The 19,825-nt window shown below is 32.9% G+C and overlaps 2 protein-coding genes across 2 annotated transcripts; one reads left to right on the forward strand and one right to left on the reverse strand.

Annotated features, from left to right (window-relative positions):
• Positions 1-28: 28 nt before the first annotated feature.
• Positions 29-1,779, forward strand: LOC146538449 (transmembrane protein 138). Its single transcript, XM_085186188.1, has 4 exons — positions 29-271; positions 353-425; positions 499-670; positions 885-1,779. The coding sequence occupies exons 1-4, from the start codon at positions 144-146 to the stop codon at positions 989-991; spliced, it is 480 nt and encodes a 159-aa protein (XP_085042314.1). The 5' UTR covers positions 29-143; the 3' UTR covers positions 992-1,779.
• Positions 1,686-16,569, reverse strand: Ltn1 (E3 ubiquitin-protein ligase listerin). The gene is made up of 26 exons (XM_085186183.1): positions 16,379-16,569; positions 16,088-16,288; positions 15,575-15,706; positions 14,808-14,942; positions 14,558-14,670; positions 14,088-14,273; positions 13,540-13,708; positions 13,144-13,210; positions 12,800-12,917; positions 11,617-12,484; positions 10,888-11,083; positions 10,369-10,586; positions 9,913-10,052; positions 8,957-9,437; positions 8,284-8,754; positions 7,739-7,923; positions 7,188-7,371; positions 6,719-6,905; positions 6,120-6,350; positions 5,785-5,908; positions 5,315-5,458; positions 4,906-5,036; positions 4,286-4,506; positions 3,507-3,710; positions 3,222-3,389; positions 1,686-2,864 (listed from the first exon to the last, which is right to left on the reverse strand). The coding sequence occupies exons 1-26, from the start codon at positions 16,424-16,426 to the stop codon at positions 2,805-2,807; spliced, it is 5,382 nt and encodes a 1,793-aa protein (XP_085042309.1). The 5' UTR covers positions 16,427-16,569; the 3' UTR covers positions 1,686-2,804.
• Positions 16,570-19,825: the final 3,256 nt, after the last annotated feature.

The following is a 19,825-nucleotide window of genomic DNA, read 5'->3' on the forward strand; positions in this document are numbered from 1 at the left end:
AATGTTGGCAGCCCTGAGTCCTTACCTTTATCAATCATTGATGACGTCAATTGTGCACATGACGTCATTGGCGGATGTAAATAAACTTTGAGAAAATTTGCTATTGACATTTGATTTGATTTAAAAAGTGCGATTAAAGCAAAATGAAGCTTTCCACGCCAAGATATACTTTTAGTTTAATAAGCCAATTAACATTTATGTTTTGCGATCTAATATTTAATTGTGTTAGTTTGTTTCCTAGGAGTCGTGATGGTTTATTAGTGATATTTATGTAAGTGGAATAAATATCTATATAAACGAAAAAAATCTATTGCTTTATTCTTTTAATCTATTGCTTTATTATCTTCTTTAGATTTCAGGACTTATTTCTGGTGCTATCAGTAACGACCATTCTTATAACATTCTTCTCAACATATTTATTTCAAGTGAGTACATAATTAAGAATTAAACATATATATTAAAATAAATAAATGTATACATTATTAATATTTATTCCAGGCGGGTCTAGTAGAAGTCTTAATCCGCAAGTTCAGAGCAGCAGGTTCAGTGGTAATAGCATATGTGGTGTCCAGTGTGGTGCTGCATACAGTGTGGTTGTTGGAGAAATGGAGTGACCCTGAATCCGTATCAACACCTATGTTAATAGTGTTGTTTACGTTTCAGAGATGCTGTAAGTATTTTGGTAATTTATAAAGGAAGAAAAAATGGTGTTTCAGGCGGAATTTCAGGCGGAAATGGTGGAAACGTATTTAAAATGTGTAAATATTAAATAAGCTGGTTTTGCCCTTGTAAATTAGAAGGCAAATAAAGTCTTCATTTTTTCATATTTATGAGTAAACATACTTTTAAGAGATTTTTTTATTTATAATATTTCCATTTTGCAGTATCTCCATGGTATTACTTTTTCTATAAAAGAGCAGCGTTAAGAGTGAGTGACCCGCGTTTCTATGAAGATATAGACTGGATTAATCAGCAATTGCAGTCACACTAATTATTATTACAAAAGACACATTTTTAAATAACATGTCAAAAGGAGGAGGAAGTTTTATATTCCTTAATTAAATAAATAATTTTACTTTACAGTATGAACTGTAACAATAGAATTTTAAAGAATTTTAATTATTAAATTTCTAGTCATTTAAAGTTTTTATTTATAGTAAAGTAATATTTAATATCGATGATATGTTAATAAGTTTAAATTCCACTTGAAGTTTGAAGAGTGGTTTACCTAAACAATAGAATTCAGTGTACGTACAATATTTAAGTAGCACAAAAATGATCTTATTTTTAATAATTACTATGATACTAATATATTTTATGTAAATTATTTTAATTTAAATTTTGATTTGCATTTACAAAGCATTTACTAGTCAATAATACTTAATCATTAAATTAATTATATGTATAAATGTAGATTGAACTAAGACTGTTTATAATTTGGGTACGTAGGTACTTACTGTTTTCTTCTAATGTGAGACAAATAACAAAAAAAATAATAATTACAATATACAAATTATTATTCTTGGTATATTATTTATTTTCTTGTTAATTAATAAAGAATTAAAGCCAGCTATGTATTACATTATTATTAAAACACTTATAAGCATTTAATGTGTTGTTATTTTAATTATTTGTGGTATCTATTACAGTTATTTTCAGAAGTGTAGGTAAATAAAAATAACTTGTTTAGTATGTATAGTAATTTTATTACAACATAATTCATTTGTAACAACTTGATGAAACTGATGAACTTAATAACTATCATATGCAAATATTAAAGATGTTTTCTTTTTATAAATATATATGGACATTTATAGAAATATCTTTAATAATTTATAATTATTAGTTGTAAATAATTATTAATTATAAATAATAAATTACTACTATTAGCCCCACTTTGACTGAATTTATTTGAATTATGCATTTGTGATATTTAAATTCATGTATAGTAACAATTAAGTAATACTTAATATGATTTTTTTAATACATTCACACATAAGTGGCATATAAGTAGTCGTGTGCATAATTTCAATAAAAAAAACCTATTTGTAGTGATTGAAAATATCAAATATTTCACTTCCTCAAGTTGGGAATGAACGCATGTGTCCTTTCACCATGACTGGTGTCGCTATATTTTTAAATAATTTTATACAACTAGCCCCCAAACTACTTGTAATTTGTAGTTCTAACGTTGAATTATTCTGTTAAGCAATGAATAAGTAAGTTTAATTGCACAATGAATCGATATAATATATAAAATTTAACATTCTTAACATTTTATGATGAATGTTACCGACTAATATTAATTTTACAAATACGTTTATTATTTATTGCTTTAGAGGTAGGTTCGTTTTAAGCACGTTTTCATAACTTTTAGTTGTAGTTTAACGTTATTTTCAATCTCATAGTCGACTGCTAGATTAAATATTGCTTGTTACAGACTAAAATGTTAAATTTTATGTAAAGAAAATTGTACTAAATTCTTGCTTTTATCCAAACAAAGTAAAATAAGATAATGAACGGAATATTATTGAATTCATTGTGTTGAGTTCTGAGCGAGAGAGAAATTTATATATTGGTGTTATAATTAGGATTTAGTTAAAAATAAATAGAAAGAAAGATCACCTTTAATATGAGAGTATTTAAAAAAAATCAACAACGCTTACGGTTTTCAAATATGTAATAACTTTATTTTAAAAAATAGTAATTTTAATAAGAAAGTTGTCAATTGATTTTCATATTTCAATTGAATTATTCTTTACTTCTATTATGTTCTTGCTGTATCTCGTTGGAAGCATTTTGTATCAGAACTTGGATCTACAAACTGGGCAATTGGACCTGTAGCTGGTCGCAAACCATTTGCGCTGTGGATATAAAATAAATATTTATTGTATTTGTATTATAAAATGGTATTTAGGCTACTACAGTAAAACGGCCCTAAAGTTAGCTGTAAATGGCTGCGATGACTTAATTTTAGAAATTTTATTGCTTTAGATTATTTTCTTTCCGACTAAACAATGAACAAAATCTCTGAAAGTCTAAAATCCGGACGGCCACGAGTCCTCCACCACACTATACTAACATTTTTTTATTATTTTCACGCTTTTTCTTAATGTAAAGAATGTAGTACATGCAACAGTACGATTTTTAATATTCCTATCGGAATTTTCCGTTCTCTTTATGATTTTATCCGTCATAATAAATTTTTAAGACACACTCACCAGGCACTGAGCGTGGAATTCGTTGCGGCACGTGTGGCAGGCGGCGGTAAGGCGCGCGCGCGGCGCCGGCACCAGGCGGCAGTAGCAGATGTAGCAGACGGGCGCGGCGGCCACGCGGTTGGTGAGCGCGGTCACCCACATCTTGGAGGCGTTTAAGAGTGAGCCGTTCTTGTGAAACAGAGTAAAATACAAAAAAATCAGTAAACAATAGTTTAAACATAAATAAGTCCTATATTTTCTTCGTATAAAAACACCTAAAAGTCGTTCTTACAGTTCACAACATACCTGATAAGCCAAATACATGACAATCCACTGCGTGTCCGCCCCATGTAGGGGCCCGCGCGAGGGGGACGAAGTGAGCGAGTGCGGCGTTGTGACCTGCGGCGGCGTTAAAGGATGATCGTCCGAGAACTGTATACAGAGGTATAGGGTTTGTTCCTCCACTGAGAGGGACAGCTGAACTTCGGCGCGCGACCATTGGATTGATACCTGCAAGTATTTATGTAAACATTAATCGAGGAAATGGAATATTTAATATTATTATTTCTTCTCTCCAGTGTCGAGGCAAAGCGCAGCGTTGAGTTCTGCCACTCGACGCCACAGCAAAGAAAGGGAAATATAAACGTAAATAATTATTGCAATTCCTCGAGTGGGGATCGAACCCACAACCGTCGCGTTACAGTCACATCCTTGGTACCTTACCGTACTTAGTACCTTGGTTTATAAATGTGTGTAACTTTATTAAAATAATATTTAGTTATAAAAAAAAACAGATTAAAAATCTGGACTCTGTTAACAATTGAATACCTAGAGATAAATTCTGTCTAGTTCTAAACCTCCTTTCAAATAACATATGAAATATAAATAAATATAGATAACAATAACAGCTTAAAAAGAAGTACGAATAACAAATTTTATAATGTTTCATTGCAAAAATAAATTATCTGTATGAAAAATATGTTTTACAAGGAATATATACATAAGTCATGCAGATTTATCATTTTGTTTCATTAACACCGATTTTTTTAAAAAAGGGAAACCTTAAACACAGAAATTAAACAAACCTGTGTATCAGCAAGCTCACTTGCCCTATCTCGCAGCGCAGTTAACTGACGCTTTAATAGTATCGGCGATACTGCATTTTTCACCACTCGTTTCAACGTTGTAGATGCGCCGGAGTCTAACGCCGCGGCGTAACTCCTAGCACCGGCACTGGTTATACCCCCTAGTATATCAGTTAGAAGAGAACAGGCGACTGAGCTTGTCGTCGTGTGGTTGTACCATTCTGTGGAATAATTTTAGTATATTATTATAAATATAGTAACTAACTAGATATAGTTACATTCTCTTTGGGTTAAACTAATGATGGAGGCTTTGAGTGTACTCGTTCACACTCGAAAACTGAGCGGTACGCGCGGAGGGGAGTGTCCCACTAGAGTCCTTCTACCTATCTGCCATATTTGAGATACAGAGTGAACCTATTAATGTGTGTATAGAAATACACTTACAGTAGACTTACAGTAGAATCAACATACAAGACAATTTGACAAATTTTTACTTACTTCAAAAGTAAAAATAATAATCACTCAATATCCTTGGTTTTATTTGATCCGTGAGCACGTGATGTCACGTCACATCACACCTACCGTACACTTATCAGTCACTCACGTCATGTCACACTCACCATATACTTGAAGTTCGGGCATTGTATGAAAGCGCGCGAGCAGTGCGGGCGAGGGCGCCCGGTCGTGAAGTATCTCCGCCGGCAACAGGCGAAGCACATGAGGGAGCATGTAGTTGGCGTATTCGTGTTCCCTGTGTTATGAGAAGAAAATCTCATCTCAACTCAACAGCACTCGTGCAAATCAAAGCGTTCACAAATTAACCTAAATGTAAATTCTATAATGGTTGTAATATCGATCCTTGCTTAAGAAATTATATTAAAATTATTATCATTTCCGTGCTCTAGTAGAGAAAATATAGCGTATAGTTTCTCCATTCAATCCACAAAGCTCCAATTCGGAAAGAGCGCGGGAAAGGAGTGTTTAAACACTATGTGAATCTCGAATAAATAAAGTAAGTGTTCCACTGACCTAGCAATCTGCACATAGTAATGGTGCAGGTCAGAGCGTGCGAGACGCGCGTGGCGCAGCAGCGCGGCGCTCGCCAGCAGCAGCGCCAGCGCCACGCGCGACGCGTCCGACCCCGCCACCGTCTCGCATGTGCGCACGCATACTCTGGATGGGTTAATATGTATTGTTACTATCTGGCTTTAGTTATTGAGGTAATGTGTGTGTTTGGTTGAAAAACCTAATCTCAGGAAGGTATCGTTGGAATTTTAAAAATATATTTATGTTGAAAAATCCAGCTATAGTTAACCAATAAAATCAACGTGAAATAATTTTATTCAATATAAGAAATTACATGCTTTTCTAAATTAACTCATCATTTTTAAGTTCATTATTACAGTGATAATGTATATTGCATGTACATTAAGTCACGTACGTATGTGTGCGTGTGTTAATATATGTGTGTGTGTGTATGTGTATATATACATACTAACATGACATCCTGCAACGCAGCATCTAATAGATCATACAGGTTTAGGAGCGGCGTGTGGAATCTCTCGAGTGAAAGCTGCGGCGCTTGTTCCTCTGTATTACCACCCCACGCTGATAGCTTCTCCGCTATTGTGTAAAAATAATATACAATTTATTAGAAAAGAGTGCAAGAAATCTTATTATATCTTATTGTAGGTTGTTACTTCGATTTTTCAGTCTACATAAAATAGCGGCTATACGAAATATAATAAAATATTATAATGGATATCAAGTGTGGTCTATTTATAATAAAAAACTAAATTTAAAAATGTCATTTACAAACAAAACATCAACGTACCGTCATCTAACACCAATGGCTTATCAACGGCATCCAACGCCGCATAAGCCAGGAACAAATACGCGTGATGGGCGAGACCCTCTAACGCATTTAACGCCGCGTCCGCCACACCCTCAGCTAACGGAGTTAAACGCTGAGCGGGTATTCGCTCCCATTGTAAAAGTGGCATAATATTGAGTAAAGAGTCGATTAATGCTAAACGACTCATTGTCATTGGCTTCTTGTGATCATCTGTTGAAGGATATTTTTTAAATTTATATGTATATCTAAGTTTTTTTACTAATATTATATGAAACGAAATAAGTTTTTTTTATTAGATGTATACACATTATATGTATGTATGAAAACGCGACGGTTGTGGGTTCGGTTCCAACTTTAGTTAGTAGGATTTTTATTGTCTCAAGACAAAGTGCAGCGTTAAGTATCAACACTCAACACGCAATATCTTGAAAATTGGACGGTAAGTGAAAAACGGATTATCTTACTATGCGGAAGACAACCTGAAACTACTCTTAAAATTATATATATTTGTATTTTTATAACGTGTTTTTACACAAGACGAAAGTTTAGATTAGCTTTCATTAACAAAAAATACTCACTCAAAACAAAAGTAATAATTCCAAAAAGATTAACATTGAGATCTGGTGCGAATATATCTTTCCATTCAGTGGGTAACGCCGCCACGTGATCTGACGGCTGCTGCTTTTGCGCTCGCGCTGGTACGTCTAATATGAATGTGCGTACAGATTTAAATAGCTCGAGTATAGCTTGTGATAGCATCGCTGCCTGTGGAGGAGAGGGTTAGAATTTGCTATATTGTAGTGTTTGTATGCATGTTTGTGTATATGCTAATAATGTATCTTTGGTATTTTAGTGAGCAATAAACTAGTATTCAAAAAGAGCAGTCTCTTCATTAGACTCCTGAACTCACCAACATTACAATATTATACTAATTTTAAGAAGCGGAAGAGTTTGAGTTTAGGTGTACTAATCTTAGAAACTACTGGTTTAAACTGAACATTTTTGCGTGGTACAGTGGAAAGTGCTCCCATTCACACTTGCACTTACTTTGACACATCCCCACTGTTTGACACTTTCCCTTAGCGAAGTGACCATAGAACACAAAGTGATGGTGGTGAAGTCCCAGTAGTGTGAAGGCAGACCCCACCCGCGCGTCTCCACGCAGTGTCGTAAATACCGTATTATGTACACATTGTGTGTTATGTGCGCCCATGGAGCTGGGATTACGTCCCTGGATATAGGAAAGTATAGTGATTAGTGTAGTGATTTTAATTGATATAAAACATAATTAAATCTAAAAATGTAACAGTGGTTTACCACTATTTAGGAACTTTAGTTCTAAAAGTGTGATGGTAGACACGAAGTAGACAGAAGTCAAGTTCTGCCTTATGTATATATCGTGTGTTATATGCGCTATTGGAGCTGATATTAGCTTAGACACAAAGGCGTATAACACAAAGCTGAAGAGTTTGTTTGTTGGAACGCTCTAATCTCAGGAATAAACGTTTCGAATTGAAAAAATATTTTTGTGTTGTTCATTGATAGACAATATAATAAGTGTTTAGTCATCAGTGACAAGTCTGATTGTCCCCACTCACCCGTCATACAACATTAGTTCGTTGTGTTTGTAGTACACGTTGATAACCGCATCTAGTGCCCCACTTCCGCCTGATAGTTCCTCCCGTAGTGCGTCCCCCGTGGTCCCTCCCATAGCGGCTATACTACGCAGCATGAGAGCGCATAGCGTGCTCTCGGACGTTATGGATGTAAATTTAGATTCAGCCTGGAATCGATTGAAAAAATTGAAAATTGATCTTATTTTTTATGTTTTTTGCATCGTCAGCTGGTTATAAAAAATATCAAGTCTAACGAGGCCAGTAAGTAAGAGGCAGTACACGCGACTGGTTGTGGGTTCGATCCTCGCTCAAGAAAATAAAATATTTATTAAAATTTTATTTATATCTCCACTACAAGGCACGAGGTCGCGGCATTGAGTTCCGCTACTTAGCACGCAATGCCTCCAGAATTCAGCGGAAAGTGGGGAACGGAGTGTCTTAACACTAGGTTATCCCTGCCTACCCTGCCATGTGCGGTATACACCGTGAAGCTGATTTAATATTTTTTAAAGTATAACTACACTTACCTGCAAACTATGGAAGTATCCAGTACCAGTAACAACTTCCTCTAGCTTGCTCATATCTATAGACTTTATTTTATTATCATTTGCTACTGTATTTACTGGAAAAGATTTTAGAACATTACTATTTTTATTGTCTTCAATTTGTTCAACATTTTCTCCTGCAGAAGAAATCTCTTGATTATGAACTGTTGGGCGTTCAGGACTTTGATTATCCGATGGTATTTTTTCATTATCAACTTTTAAGCTTTCCGAGGTTTCGTTTAATTCTTTTTCTTCTTTTTCTAGTCTCTTAACATTAATTTTAAAATTAAAGAAGCTTCTCGCAAATGACCAATAATATCCATTTACTGCTGCTACCTCTGTTATATGTAAAAGTATCATATTCTTAGTATCTAATGATATTTCAGATATTATATCATCAATTAACTTTTCTATTCTTTGTTTTGCATCTCTTATTACTTCATAGTGTGGCCACTAAAAAAATAACAATAAATTAAAATAAATAATCATGTTATCGTCGTTTTCATAATATTAAAGAATTTAAAAAGCGAATTAAACGTTTATTTATTAAAAATGCTTTTACTATGACATTTAAAATTATTCAAATTGTAGAATAATACAATTTGTGAAATTAAATACCAAATATTTCTGTAACTAACAAGTGTAATATACTCACAAACGCGTATCTCTCACATAGGGTACTAATCACAACATATTCATACAACACCGTACTAAATAATTCTTTATAATATATATCATTTAATAATTCCTCTCGCCAGTGTTCGGTCACTCCATCCTCATCATCCAAACACTCGTTTCGGCTCAACATTGCTCTTAAGAAAAACGATCTAAAAACACTCTTATGTACATACAACATAAGGTCCATTTTATCTAATTCTGTATCTTCATCATTTACAACTTTATCTATAAAATCGTTATCATTTTCGAAAGGACAGTTCAGGTTACCAAAAATGCAATCTATTTTTAAGGCAAATATTTCTAAAGGCACTTGAGTTTTCGGTTCCATTTTGAATAGTTTTTTTGTTAATGCGACGATTTCGATTATATTTTTGTTGGTATTTGTTTCGCATGATATTAAAAGGTATGGACATAGAGTTGAGGCGTGTTCTATACGTTTCATGTATAGCTCTTCTGTACTGGAAATTTAAAATAAATTATTAACATCATTTGAAACGAATAATGAATTAAACGAACGGATAAATGACACCGAACAAACGAATTGAACGAATGAAACATATTAGACATATCAGAAATATAACTTTAAGTTTGTCACAAAATGTTGTGACATTGTGTGATTTGCGTAATTTATATTAATTAATAACAATGTAATGGTTGTAGGTTTAATTCCCATTTGAGAGAGTTTAATATTTATTCTTATTCCTCCATTCTGTCAAGTTACGCCATTTATCACGCAGCTCAAAATTTCGAGAATCGGCTTACATCTAGATGGTATATAATTAAAGACAATAAAGTGGAGCATTTACGATAAATATATTTATAGCTAAAATAATAAAATGAAATAGTGTTTTTGCAAGCAGTTTGAAAGTGTGGTATTTTGTACATTATTTTTTTTCTTAAAACATAACAAACGTGAAAATGATATATACATACTTTTGATAAATATATCCATGTAGCAATTCCAAGGCACTGTCAACTACGACCACACGGTGTTCCGGTGTTAAACTCGGTAACGCATCACGCCACGCCGAACGAGTTTCAGACCATGAATTCGCACAGGACCAGGTACCATGCTTTATTTAGAAAGATATAGTTTAGTTATTAATTATATATAGGTTGTTTTGGTTTCTCGGCTCCACATTGTATTTTGAGTAGCAGACCGAGTGGAGTAAGTAGCGAAGTTCAACGCCGCGCCTTGTCTTGTTACCAAAACGAGTAAAAAAACATGTCCTTCCACCGAGAGAGAATCGAACCCACGCAATGTCTCGAAAATTAGGCGGTGTTTGGGTACATGAGTGTCCTAACACTAGTTTTCATCTGCTTGCTCCGTAATATGAGGGTTGCAGCGTGAAACTAATAAAAAAAAAATTAAGAGTATATTATACTAACCATAACATTTAAATTAAGCTGGAATAATTTCAACAATAATGGCGTCGCTTTGGCTTGTAACGATGTATTTGCTAGCGCTGCGGCCACTTGCGCTCCTAAAGCTGCATTATTTTCTATAAATTGTTCATTTTTCATGTTTGTGTCGTCTTCCGTGTATGACAGTTGGGAACAGAGGGTGTCGATGATTTTTGTTACTGCCGACTCGTTTATCATTACTTCTGTAGATTTCAATTTAAAGAATTATTATAATATTTAGTACAGTCTGTATAATATTTCCAGATATATTTAAGGGAATGGAGAAAATTTGTTTTATAATTTAACAATCAGTTGTGGACTACACTATACGTCGTATATTTTGGTAGTACCTACTTAATTGTAAATTAGAAGCCAAACGCCACTCATCACGCAATGTGAATTTAAAAATTGGCCAGTGCGAAAAGAAGGGAGTGTCCTGACACTAGTTTCCTCGCTTTATAGTAAGATATAGCGTGGAACTCAAGAAATATAATTTATACTAACCACCATCGTCCCCGTGTGCGAGGCAGGCGAGCAACAGCGCGCGTGCGTTCGTATCGTTGCGGGCGCATAGTGCGGCAGCCGATGCTCCTACCAGCGCACCGCGCAGCCAGCGTTTAGCGCCGCCAGCGTCGCCAACGCCGCGCGCCGCCTGCCACTGCGACACCTGCATGCACCACTCTACCAGGGCGGGCGGGAACTGTATGGAGTGTACTTTACTTTAAAACACAAGTTTCCTTTTATCCTACATAACCTCATCTCATCTAAAAAATCATGTGTATAGGTGTGTGCATATATGAGAATGTAAGGTATATTCGTGTTGATGTGAGTTTTAGTATGTGGATATATGCCTTTGTGAATAATACGTATGTGGCTTATATTGTTATTGTCTTACAATATATATTCTTGTTACTAAAAGTGGGTAGTCGTGGCGCAGGGGCAATATCGTGTGATTGTAAATGCGACGGATTCTGAGTTCGATTTTCACTCGAGGAAATTAAACATTTAATATTTTTATTTCTTCATTCTGGTGTCGAGACAAAGCGCGGTGTTGCGCTCGACTAATAAAAAACAGTAAATGGGGAACGGAGTGTCTCGATACTAGGTTCTATCTCCCTATCCTGCTATGCTATGAGTGATGCTAAAAAAAAAAACAAAAAATATATAAATAAACATTAACATAAAATGTTATAAAACATCAATCAATCTCGAAAAAGAAAATAAGTCACTGACCTGTTGGAATGAATTGTACATAGCATCTTGTTCGTCTTCACTAAAATATTTCACCATTATGAACAAAATTTCCACTAAAGGCTTACACCTCATTGTATCACCGGAAAGCCAGTTCCTCAATATTTTATCATAAAAACTAAACAACGAATCCGCATTAAAATGCTTAGAAATGGCCAAAAACAACTTGTCACTATCAAATTCTATCAATAATGTTATTAAAGACGAAAATACAGCGGAAGACATAGATTTTTTATACGCAAAATCGAAATATTCACAAGATGTTGTTTCCACTAAATTATTTAAATTATGTCTATATCTCTCAATCAAGGCTTTATCATAAATTGTTCTATCTGTGCTCTTATTTTCTACTTTCTCAACTTTTTCATCGGCAAACTGTATGCTTAGTTGTTTTTTCTCTTGATTGAAAGTAGATTTTAGTGTTTTTAATAATAATATATGGTCGTCTATTAAATTTGTTATGTCACTTGGTTCTAAAGGTATTTTTTCAATTTGCATCGACATTGTAGATCCAATGTTTTGCCAGAAGTTTCTTATTAGTTGGTCATATTTGTCATTTTGGGTGAAATTGGGGGTGTTGGAGGTGTTTGAGGTGTTAGAGGTATTAGTCTGTTTAAGCCAATATTTAGCTATACCCGCCATATTTGTAGCGGAATGCTTTATCAAGTTACACCTCGTCTGATTATCTTTGATTAGGAAAACCATTTCTAACCAAGTCCTGTGAACGTACGTAACTATTTCTAATACGTAGTCGTATTTCTGTATTGAAAGGTAACGGAGACACTCTGATAGACTTGTTATCCAAATTTGTCTTTCACTCTTTGAATTTAATGTGTTTTTGTTTTGTAACCTGTAAAATTATTTGATTATCGTTATTTTAACTTATACATCATGATCGGTATATACAGATTAGAACTACAAATATTAAAATTGATCTTACTAAAAATTATTATAATATAACAAAGGAAAATTTACGCCATCATAAGAGAACCAAACAATCTAAGAGACAAATACTCAATTACAAAAAAAAATCTAGTACATCTAAAATCTCAACACATAATTCGAAATTAATCTTTTTAACTGATTTATCCTCGTATATTCAATGTCAATTAATATTAAAATTGTATAAAAAAAAGTGTAAACATTTCGAAAAGAAACTACTTACCCAGTAAACATGGCATTAAAGAATGTTAAATAAAACTCTTTATTTAGTAATTCCTCGGGCATATTATCTAATAATGGCAACAATATATTCGTTAAAAGTCGAGCTTCTCCCCAACCACCTGAAAAAATAAAACTTATTTTAGAAATTAAATTTCAAATTTGAATTCAACGGCGGAACTTAACGGTGCGTTTTGATTTCTTACCAGAGCGAGGAAAAATGAACAATAAATAAATTAACAATCGTCACTGTTACAGTCAGCAACGACAGAATTACAATTATTTGAAATAACAAAATTATACTTAGAATATATGCATCAGTTAAAAATAATGCTAATATATAATTACCATTTTCTAGAACATCTAACAGACGCTTGACAAGAAGATCTTTTTTGTCCAACAATGTGGCCCAATCCTGCAATAAAAAGATTATTATTATTCAACTTCACGTATCCCGCAAGGCATTTAAAAAGATAAAAACCGTTTATTTTAAAAAATTATAATATTCAAATAGCAGTAAAATTGTACTTTAATTAAAAGAATTAAGTTCAACGACAGCCGGTATAATATACATTATTGTCTATACTATTTACACTTTTGGGACTTTTGTAACCAATCACTGTTTGTACATGGAAGATATAATACGAGAAAATATATTACTGAGGATATTTATTCATGTAAAAGAACCCAAAATACATACACTCAATGCCGGTCGCTAGTAATATATAAACTTTTACATTTTACCTGTACATTATGCATAATGACCAACACGGCCGCCCATCGTTCCGTAGCGACAGCAGCATTTCGCTCGGGTAATGCTACTAAAGCCTTTAATATACGCGTTTTTACCTCACGCGGGAACCGTGTTATTAGAACTGACACTAGCCTACCTATTGTTCCATACCACGCCGCCCTGAAAGTGAAATTAATAATTAAAAGTTAAATTTAGTATATTTCATATTATGGCTGACAATATACATAGCAACATAGTGTTCAAGGAATTTGAGAGGCCCCAAAAAGGCGCGAATTCACATTCCCTACGTTAAAATTTTTACACTCTTTCTATAAAATTATATTTTTAATTGCCTAAGTGTGAAATATTACTATAATATTACTTTAGAAATGTTAAGCAGAAGTATTAATTTTGTTTAAAACAGTGCTGTACCCGAGATTTTGTATGTCTGTCTATATAAATCATAAATGTACATAGAATATTTAATAAAAATTAACATTAATAAAAATTAACACAATCAAAGGATAACACTTAACGCTAACAAGTAAAACTGACCCACCTAACATTATGTGAGGCATGCGCCGCCATTTTCCAAAATACATTTCCCTCTAACAGCGGTGCTAAAACCTCCCATAACCAATTTTCCTGCGTTTCAGGCAGTATTGTTACAAAATGATCTAAAGCACGCAATGACGCGGTCTGTATGCGTATTGTTGCCTGTGCACGCTCTTCTGCATCTAAATACCTGTAAATAATATAAAGAAACTAGTGTTAAGACTCCATTCTCCTTGTTAAGTCAATTTTCGAGATAATGCGGGGAACTCTACGCCACGCCCTGTCTCGTTAGCGATCATCCGAATGGGGATGATTATATGATTTGTGGGATGACAATTGATATTATCATTAATTATTTAGGAAAACATTTGATTCCATCGAGTGGGAACCCACAACCGTCGCGTTTACACTAACCATTTATGCCGCTAAAGGAAGAAGGAAGGCCTCGACGGTCTCATGTATTATTTAACTTACTTATTGATAAGCATGTCTTCAGGGGTTCCCGTGAGATTGTCTATGAGTAGTGTCAAAATCTCATTCTTGCAAAACAATAAAGCTTCTTGTAGTTTATTGTCAGGGAAGGTGGTCTGTAACAGATTATTAAAGAGAGATACAATAAAAATACAATTTTTTAAATTGTATACATGCCTAGATTTGATGATAGTACAATATTTTTTTATATTAATAAGGGGTACTTTATGTAAATGTTGAAATGTTATCTTACCTCCAATTGGCCTTTAGCAAGTGAGGCCACAGGTGCATGTTCATCATACTGTGCTATGAGCCATGCCGGCACCAGCTTGCGGAGATGTGGTGCACACTGTCTCCCACATACTGATACTATAAGACCGTGACATGTCTGAAAGTTATTATTGTTACATGCATTATGATACTTTATGACAATGAAACAGAAAATAAAGGTTGTATTTGACTGTAAACACAATTGTTATTGGTGATTCAATTCCCACCCAGGGGAATTAATTATTTTAATTTCATTGTTTTTATAACAAAACATTTAAAGTGTGGTAAAATAAAACAATATTATGATTATTATTGTATAATCAAATTATAATTGTTTGCATTATATTTTATGTAATTGAGCCATTTTTAAAAAATATATGATATGTAAAGTAAGCTTTTTAAGTAAATAAGTTGTATTGATAAGTTTTTTATGTAAGATTGTATCCCTAATAGCATAATAAACATAAGAAACCTACTGATAAGGCACTATATTCTCCATGCACATTCAGTTACTTCAAGACATTGTGCACTGAGTGGTGGAATTCAACAGTGCACAATGTCTTGTTATTAGAGGTAGGAAATGAATCCATTCTTTGTATTCCAGTCGGACACTGTCAGACACAATGGTTAAAAAACAAAATTTAAATATATTTATTTCTCAAATTACAAATCTTATTTATTGAAATAATTAAATATATATTCATTTCTTAATTTGTATTATATATTACCTATATGTAAACAAAATTTTACCTGCAATGCTTCTCTTACTCTGCGGTCAGGGTCAAAAACCAATATCTGATAATAATGAGCCCAGCTGGGCAATGCTAGTGCTGCTTCTTCTACATTGCCATTTTTTATTAACTCTGTTAACTCTTGAAGTGCCTAGATGTTTTAAATAATAATTTAATATAATTTATAAATTTTACAAAGTTTTGTAAGTTACAAATATATTAGTTATAATATATTTATAACTTAGAAAATTATTTGGAGTTCACACTGTATTTACAATAGACTACTTAATTGTAAATTTTAATTAGTTATAGTAAATATTATGCAATATTACATCCCATTTTAATATATTATGTTCCAACACTTTTCCAAAACTTTTTATCATCATTCAAATATATGATTCTATATAAATATTTTAAAAAATAAGAATACCTGTTACAATAGTATAACAATAGTGTTAGAATAGTATCAAAATAGAGAAATCTATTAAGTTTTATATTATTAGTTGAGATCTAAATTTAATGTTATTCTTACCTTGGTTTTTGTAATAGGATCCTTTTTATTAAACTTTTTAAAGCATATTGAATATTCCGAGCTTAAATTTTGGTCAATATTTAGAGTTGTTAATGTAGGAAATATTGCAGGTACTGTTTTGCCTGAGCCTACTTTGACAAATGATGTATCTACATTGATTGTATTGCTTAAAATTTCTGCACTGCGACCACTGCTTGAAGGCTGCAACATATATTTAAGTTTATTTTAAAAACATATATTAAAAAAAATATATTTTACTGCAATAAGACGAAATTATAGTACGATACATACTCTCACATTATTTTTAGTTCTCTGACTTTGTTTGGTTTTGCCACCCATAATACTTAAGTGGCAATTATTTATAAATACTTAAAGTAGCTGTGAAATATTTATAATGATCTTCATATGAGAATTTAAGTTAATTTAGACGAATTATATGATATCACAATAACGAAACTTAAATGACATATTTGACGTTGACAGTAAGCGTATATGACATTTGAGGTGCTGTCAATTTGTCAAGCCGCGTCAACAGCATCGCACGGATACTCGGAAAGAATTGTAGAATTTAAAAAAAAAAAAGAATTGTAGAATATTGATATTAAAAGGAAAATGTTATAATATAAAAAAATAAAAATGATCGCCTATATTAAAAAAAATATGAATACGCTATAGTACCCAGTTACGAAAAAAAATATAATACTCTATTTTAAATAAAAATTTAAGTTTATTTAAGTTGTATATATTGGAAAAATAATAAAAATAATTAAAAGAACTCGTCTTCTACAAAAACTCAATTATTATACAATTATTTTTTGTTAACTTTCTATTTGGTTTCTGTTTTAAATTCTGTATCACTTTTAAAAATCACAATTTACATTTCATCCCATAATTATATTTTCTGCATATTTAATTAGTAAAAAAATATTTTTGGTATACAGTTTTTTGTCTTTATTCTGTTGTAACAATAAATAAATCTTTTTCCGAATCGAAATCATTTTGTTTTAGTATTCCACTACGAACCATTTTCACTTAGCCGGATGCCGGTTGATGATTAGCAGATTAGGCAATTTGCCAATCATAAGCTTGCTTATGTTTAGTTACACTTTTAGTACATTCTATACAGACAAAAATACAAAGACTTGTATTCGCTACATTCTACCTATTTTTGCATGTAGGTATGGATTTGAAATTAACGCAATTCATTAATTACATAACATTTAAGTAGGGTTTCCAATTTTCACTTTTTTATTTAATATTTTCTTCGCGTCACTCTATTATAATAGATCTGCTTATCTATTTCTGAAAAATATATAATTATATAAAAAATCCAAGCACATTTTATATGTTTACGATATTTTGGAATAGTAATAGTAATAGGAAAATGTTTTAATATTTATATATTATATAGTTAAATAAAATAGACGCAATATAAAATATAATAAGTGCTTGGATAAACTAAAACGGCTGTGTTTGATGGAAAGTAGAGAAAATGATTGGTGAATAAATTTGACGCCTCCAAATTGCGTTACTTTATTTTTCTTTTTCAGCTTCTCGCTGTAACCGTGAAACCTGGAGCCACAGAAGGTAAACAGAGGGAACCTGGTACCTGGTAACATTCTATCAAATGTAAATCGAAGCATTACATTCTATTTCTTTAGAAAAAAGAAAGGAATTCAGTGATATTGCAAATAGTTAGTTCGGAGTCCGATAGTCAGTGATCACGTAATAATGCGCCGTCACGTACCTATTGCGACCTAAATTAAAGTAGGACAGTGGCGTTCGCGAATTTTCACTTCGAAATACAAGTTTTCTTACAAAATATATTTTAATGAAATTCTGAAAGATGTTCGGCTGGTTCTAGGCGAATTTATAGGTTGCTTTATTATTATATTTTTTTTTCGCAGGCAAAGGGAATTTAGTATTAATACACTCCGTTCTAATTGAGACAGTTTCCGTTTCCCATTTTCCGTCTAATTAATTCTGAAGACATTGCATCTTATGTCAAGGTAAACTCAACGCAAAGCTTTTTATTATTATTTATATTTATGCATATCTAGAATTTTACGAGTAAAATAGAAATAATATATAAATTATCACTTTGTCCAAATATTGCTTGTTGTGGTGTACATTTTTAAAATATAGACAGACATTTCTCAAGTTACGTTACATATAGTAGATAACCATCGTGTCAACTATTGTAAGTAACATTATATTATACATGACTAGTGGACCCGGACGCGGCTACGCCTGCTCGAACTATAAGAATATTTATTAAATATTATATACTTATTTTTATAAGGATGAATATCAAAATATAAGTTCATTTTGGGTGACGTTTTCTTAAAACAGCAAAGAAACTTTGCAAACCGGTGCTTAGCAACGACGGTTGTTATTAACATGGCAGAATAAATTGCATGTCAAATTAGAAAGTATTTTAATTTATTAGTAAATATATATAATGTAATATTATATAGCCTATAGCACTTCTGAAGAATGCAGCTTTCATACAAAACAAAAACAAAGTAAATCGATCCAGTAGATCCAGAGATCTTTGCGTTCAAACAAACAAACAAACAAACAAACAAACAAACAAACAAACAAACAAACAAACAAACAAATTTTTCCGCTTTATTATATTAGTATAGATGTCTTTAATATCCAAATATATATCGAGGTCATCATAGCGCAGCGGTACAGAATCTACCTGTTAACGTAACGTGGGTTTGATTACCATTCGAAGGAATGTTTTTTTTTTTCATTTCCTACTTGTGCCACGACTGACTTGAAGATTTTCCCAAACCATATTATTCTAAATTAGGATATACTATTCAAAATAGAATTTGAAAACAAATGTAGGATAGGGCTTTAGCCCTAGTACCTTAGTTCTAAGGGTAAGGCATTACCCTTAGAACTAAGGTACGCACGCAGTTAATGCGGGACACGTGACGGCCGAGCGCACGCTGCCGCATGCTAACTATAGGTAGAATGATATATAATACATATGTGTATGAATACCTACATTGAAATGGAAATTGAAATAAAATGTGTATTTCAGATAGTGGTAATTTTGGTGGATTTTACGTATTTTTTTTGTTAATAAGTAAACATTAAAATTGTCTTAATCTTTGCCTCGACACCAGAGCGAAGAAATGGAAATATAAACATAAATAAATATTTCACTTCCTCGAGTGGGGATCGAACCCACAACCGTCACGTTACAGTCACACCCTTGTGCCGCTGCGTCACGACAGCCTCAACCACTCAACACGCAATGGCTCCAGAAATCGGCAGAAAGTGGAGAACGGAGTGTCTAACACTAGGTTCCCTCTGCTTAACCTGTTGTGTGCGGGATACAGCGTGAAGCTGATGCTGATCTTAATCTTATTTTAAGCTTCACTAACCTTTTATCTTGCGCGTGTAGCGACGTAGATAGTGAGAACGAAGCGATAACATTATCTTTTTTCTATTTTCAGCCTATTACTTGAGTGTGAATCGAACTACAATCTGTCGCGTTTTCAAAGGGCAAGCATAAGGCAAATCAGGGCAGCAAGCATGTGTTGTGCCGCTGTGCCACGACTGGCCCTAAGAATCTATTAATTATATTCTCAACGTTAACAATAAATAATCTAACCTTAAGCAATATAAATTACTTAATACCTAAATAATTTAGAAAAAGACAGACTAATTCGCACATGCTTAGTCAAAATCCATAAATATCACCATATTTCAGGACGG

The sequence above is a fragment of the Heliconius melpomene genome, chromosome 6, assembly GCF_056956725.1.
Source record: "Heliconius melpomene rosina isolate 202511_hmr_F chromosome 6, ASM5695672v1, whole genome shotgun sequence".
In the NCBI taxonomy this organism is placed as follows: Eukaryota; Metazoa; Arthropoda; class Insecta; order Lepidoptera; family Nymphalidae; genus Heliconius; species Heliconius melpomene.

What these genes read in the sequence shown, in the direction of transcription:
- Ltn1 (XM_085186183.1), bottom strand. Translation starts at nt 16,426, where the DNA reads ATGGGTGGCAAAACCAAACAAAGTCAGAGAACTAAAAATAATGTGAGA. An exon ending in GATACTTCCATAGTTTGCAG is followed by an intron (nt 7,924 to 8,283) that starts GTAAGTGTAGTT and finishes AATCGATTCCAG; the next exon opens with GCTGAATCTAAATTTACATC. An exon ending in TCATGTATTTGGCTTATCAG is followed by an intron (nt 3,390 to 3,506) that starts GTATGTTGTGAA and finishes CTGTTTCACAAG; the next exon opens with AACGGCTCACTCTTAAACGC.
- LOC146538449 (XM_085186188.1), top strand. Translation starts at nt 144, where the DNA reads ATGAAGCTTTCCACGCCAAGATATACTTTTAGTTTAATAAGCCAATTA. An exon ending in GGTTTATTAGTGATATTTAT is followed by an intron (nt 272 to 352) that starts GTAAGTGGAATA and finishes TATCTTCTTTAG; the next exon opens with ATTTCAGGACTTATTTCTGG. An exon ending in TCTCAACATATTTATTTCAA is followed by an intron (nt 426 to 498) that starts GTGAGTACATAA and finishes TATTTATTCCAG; the next exon opens with GCGGGTCTAGTAGAAGTCTT.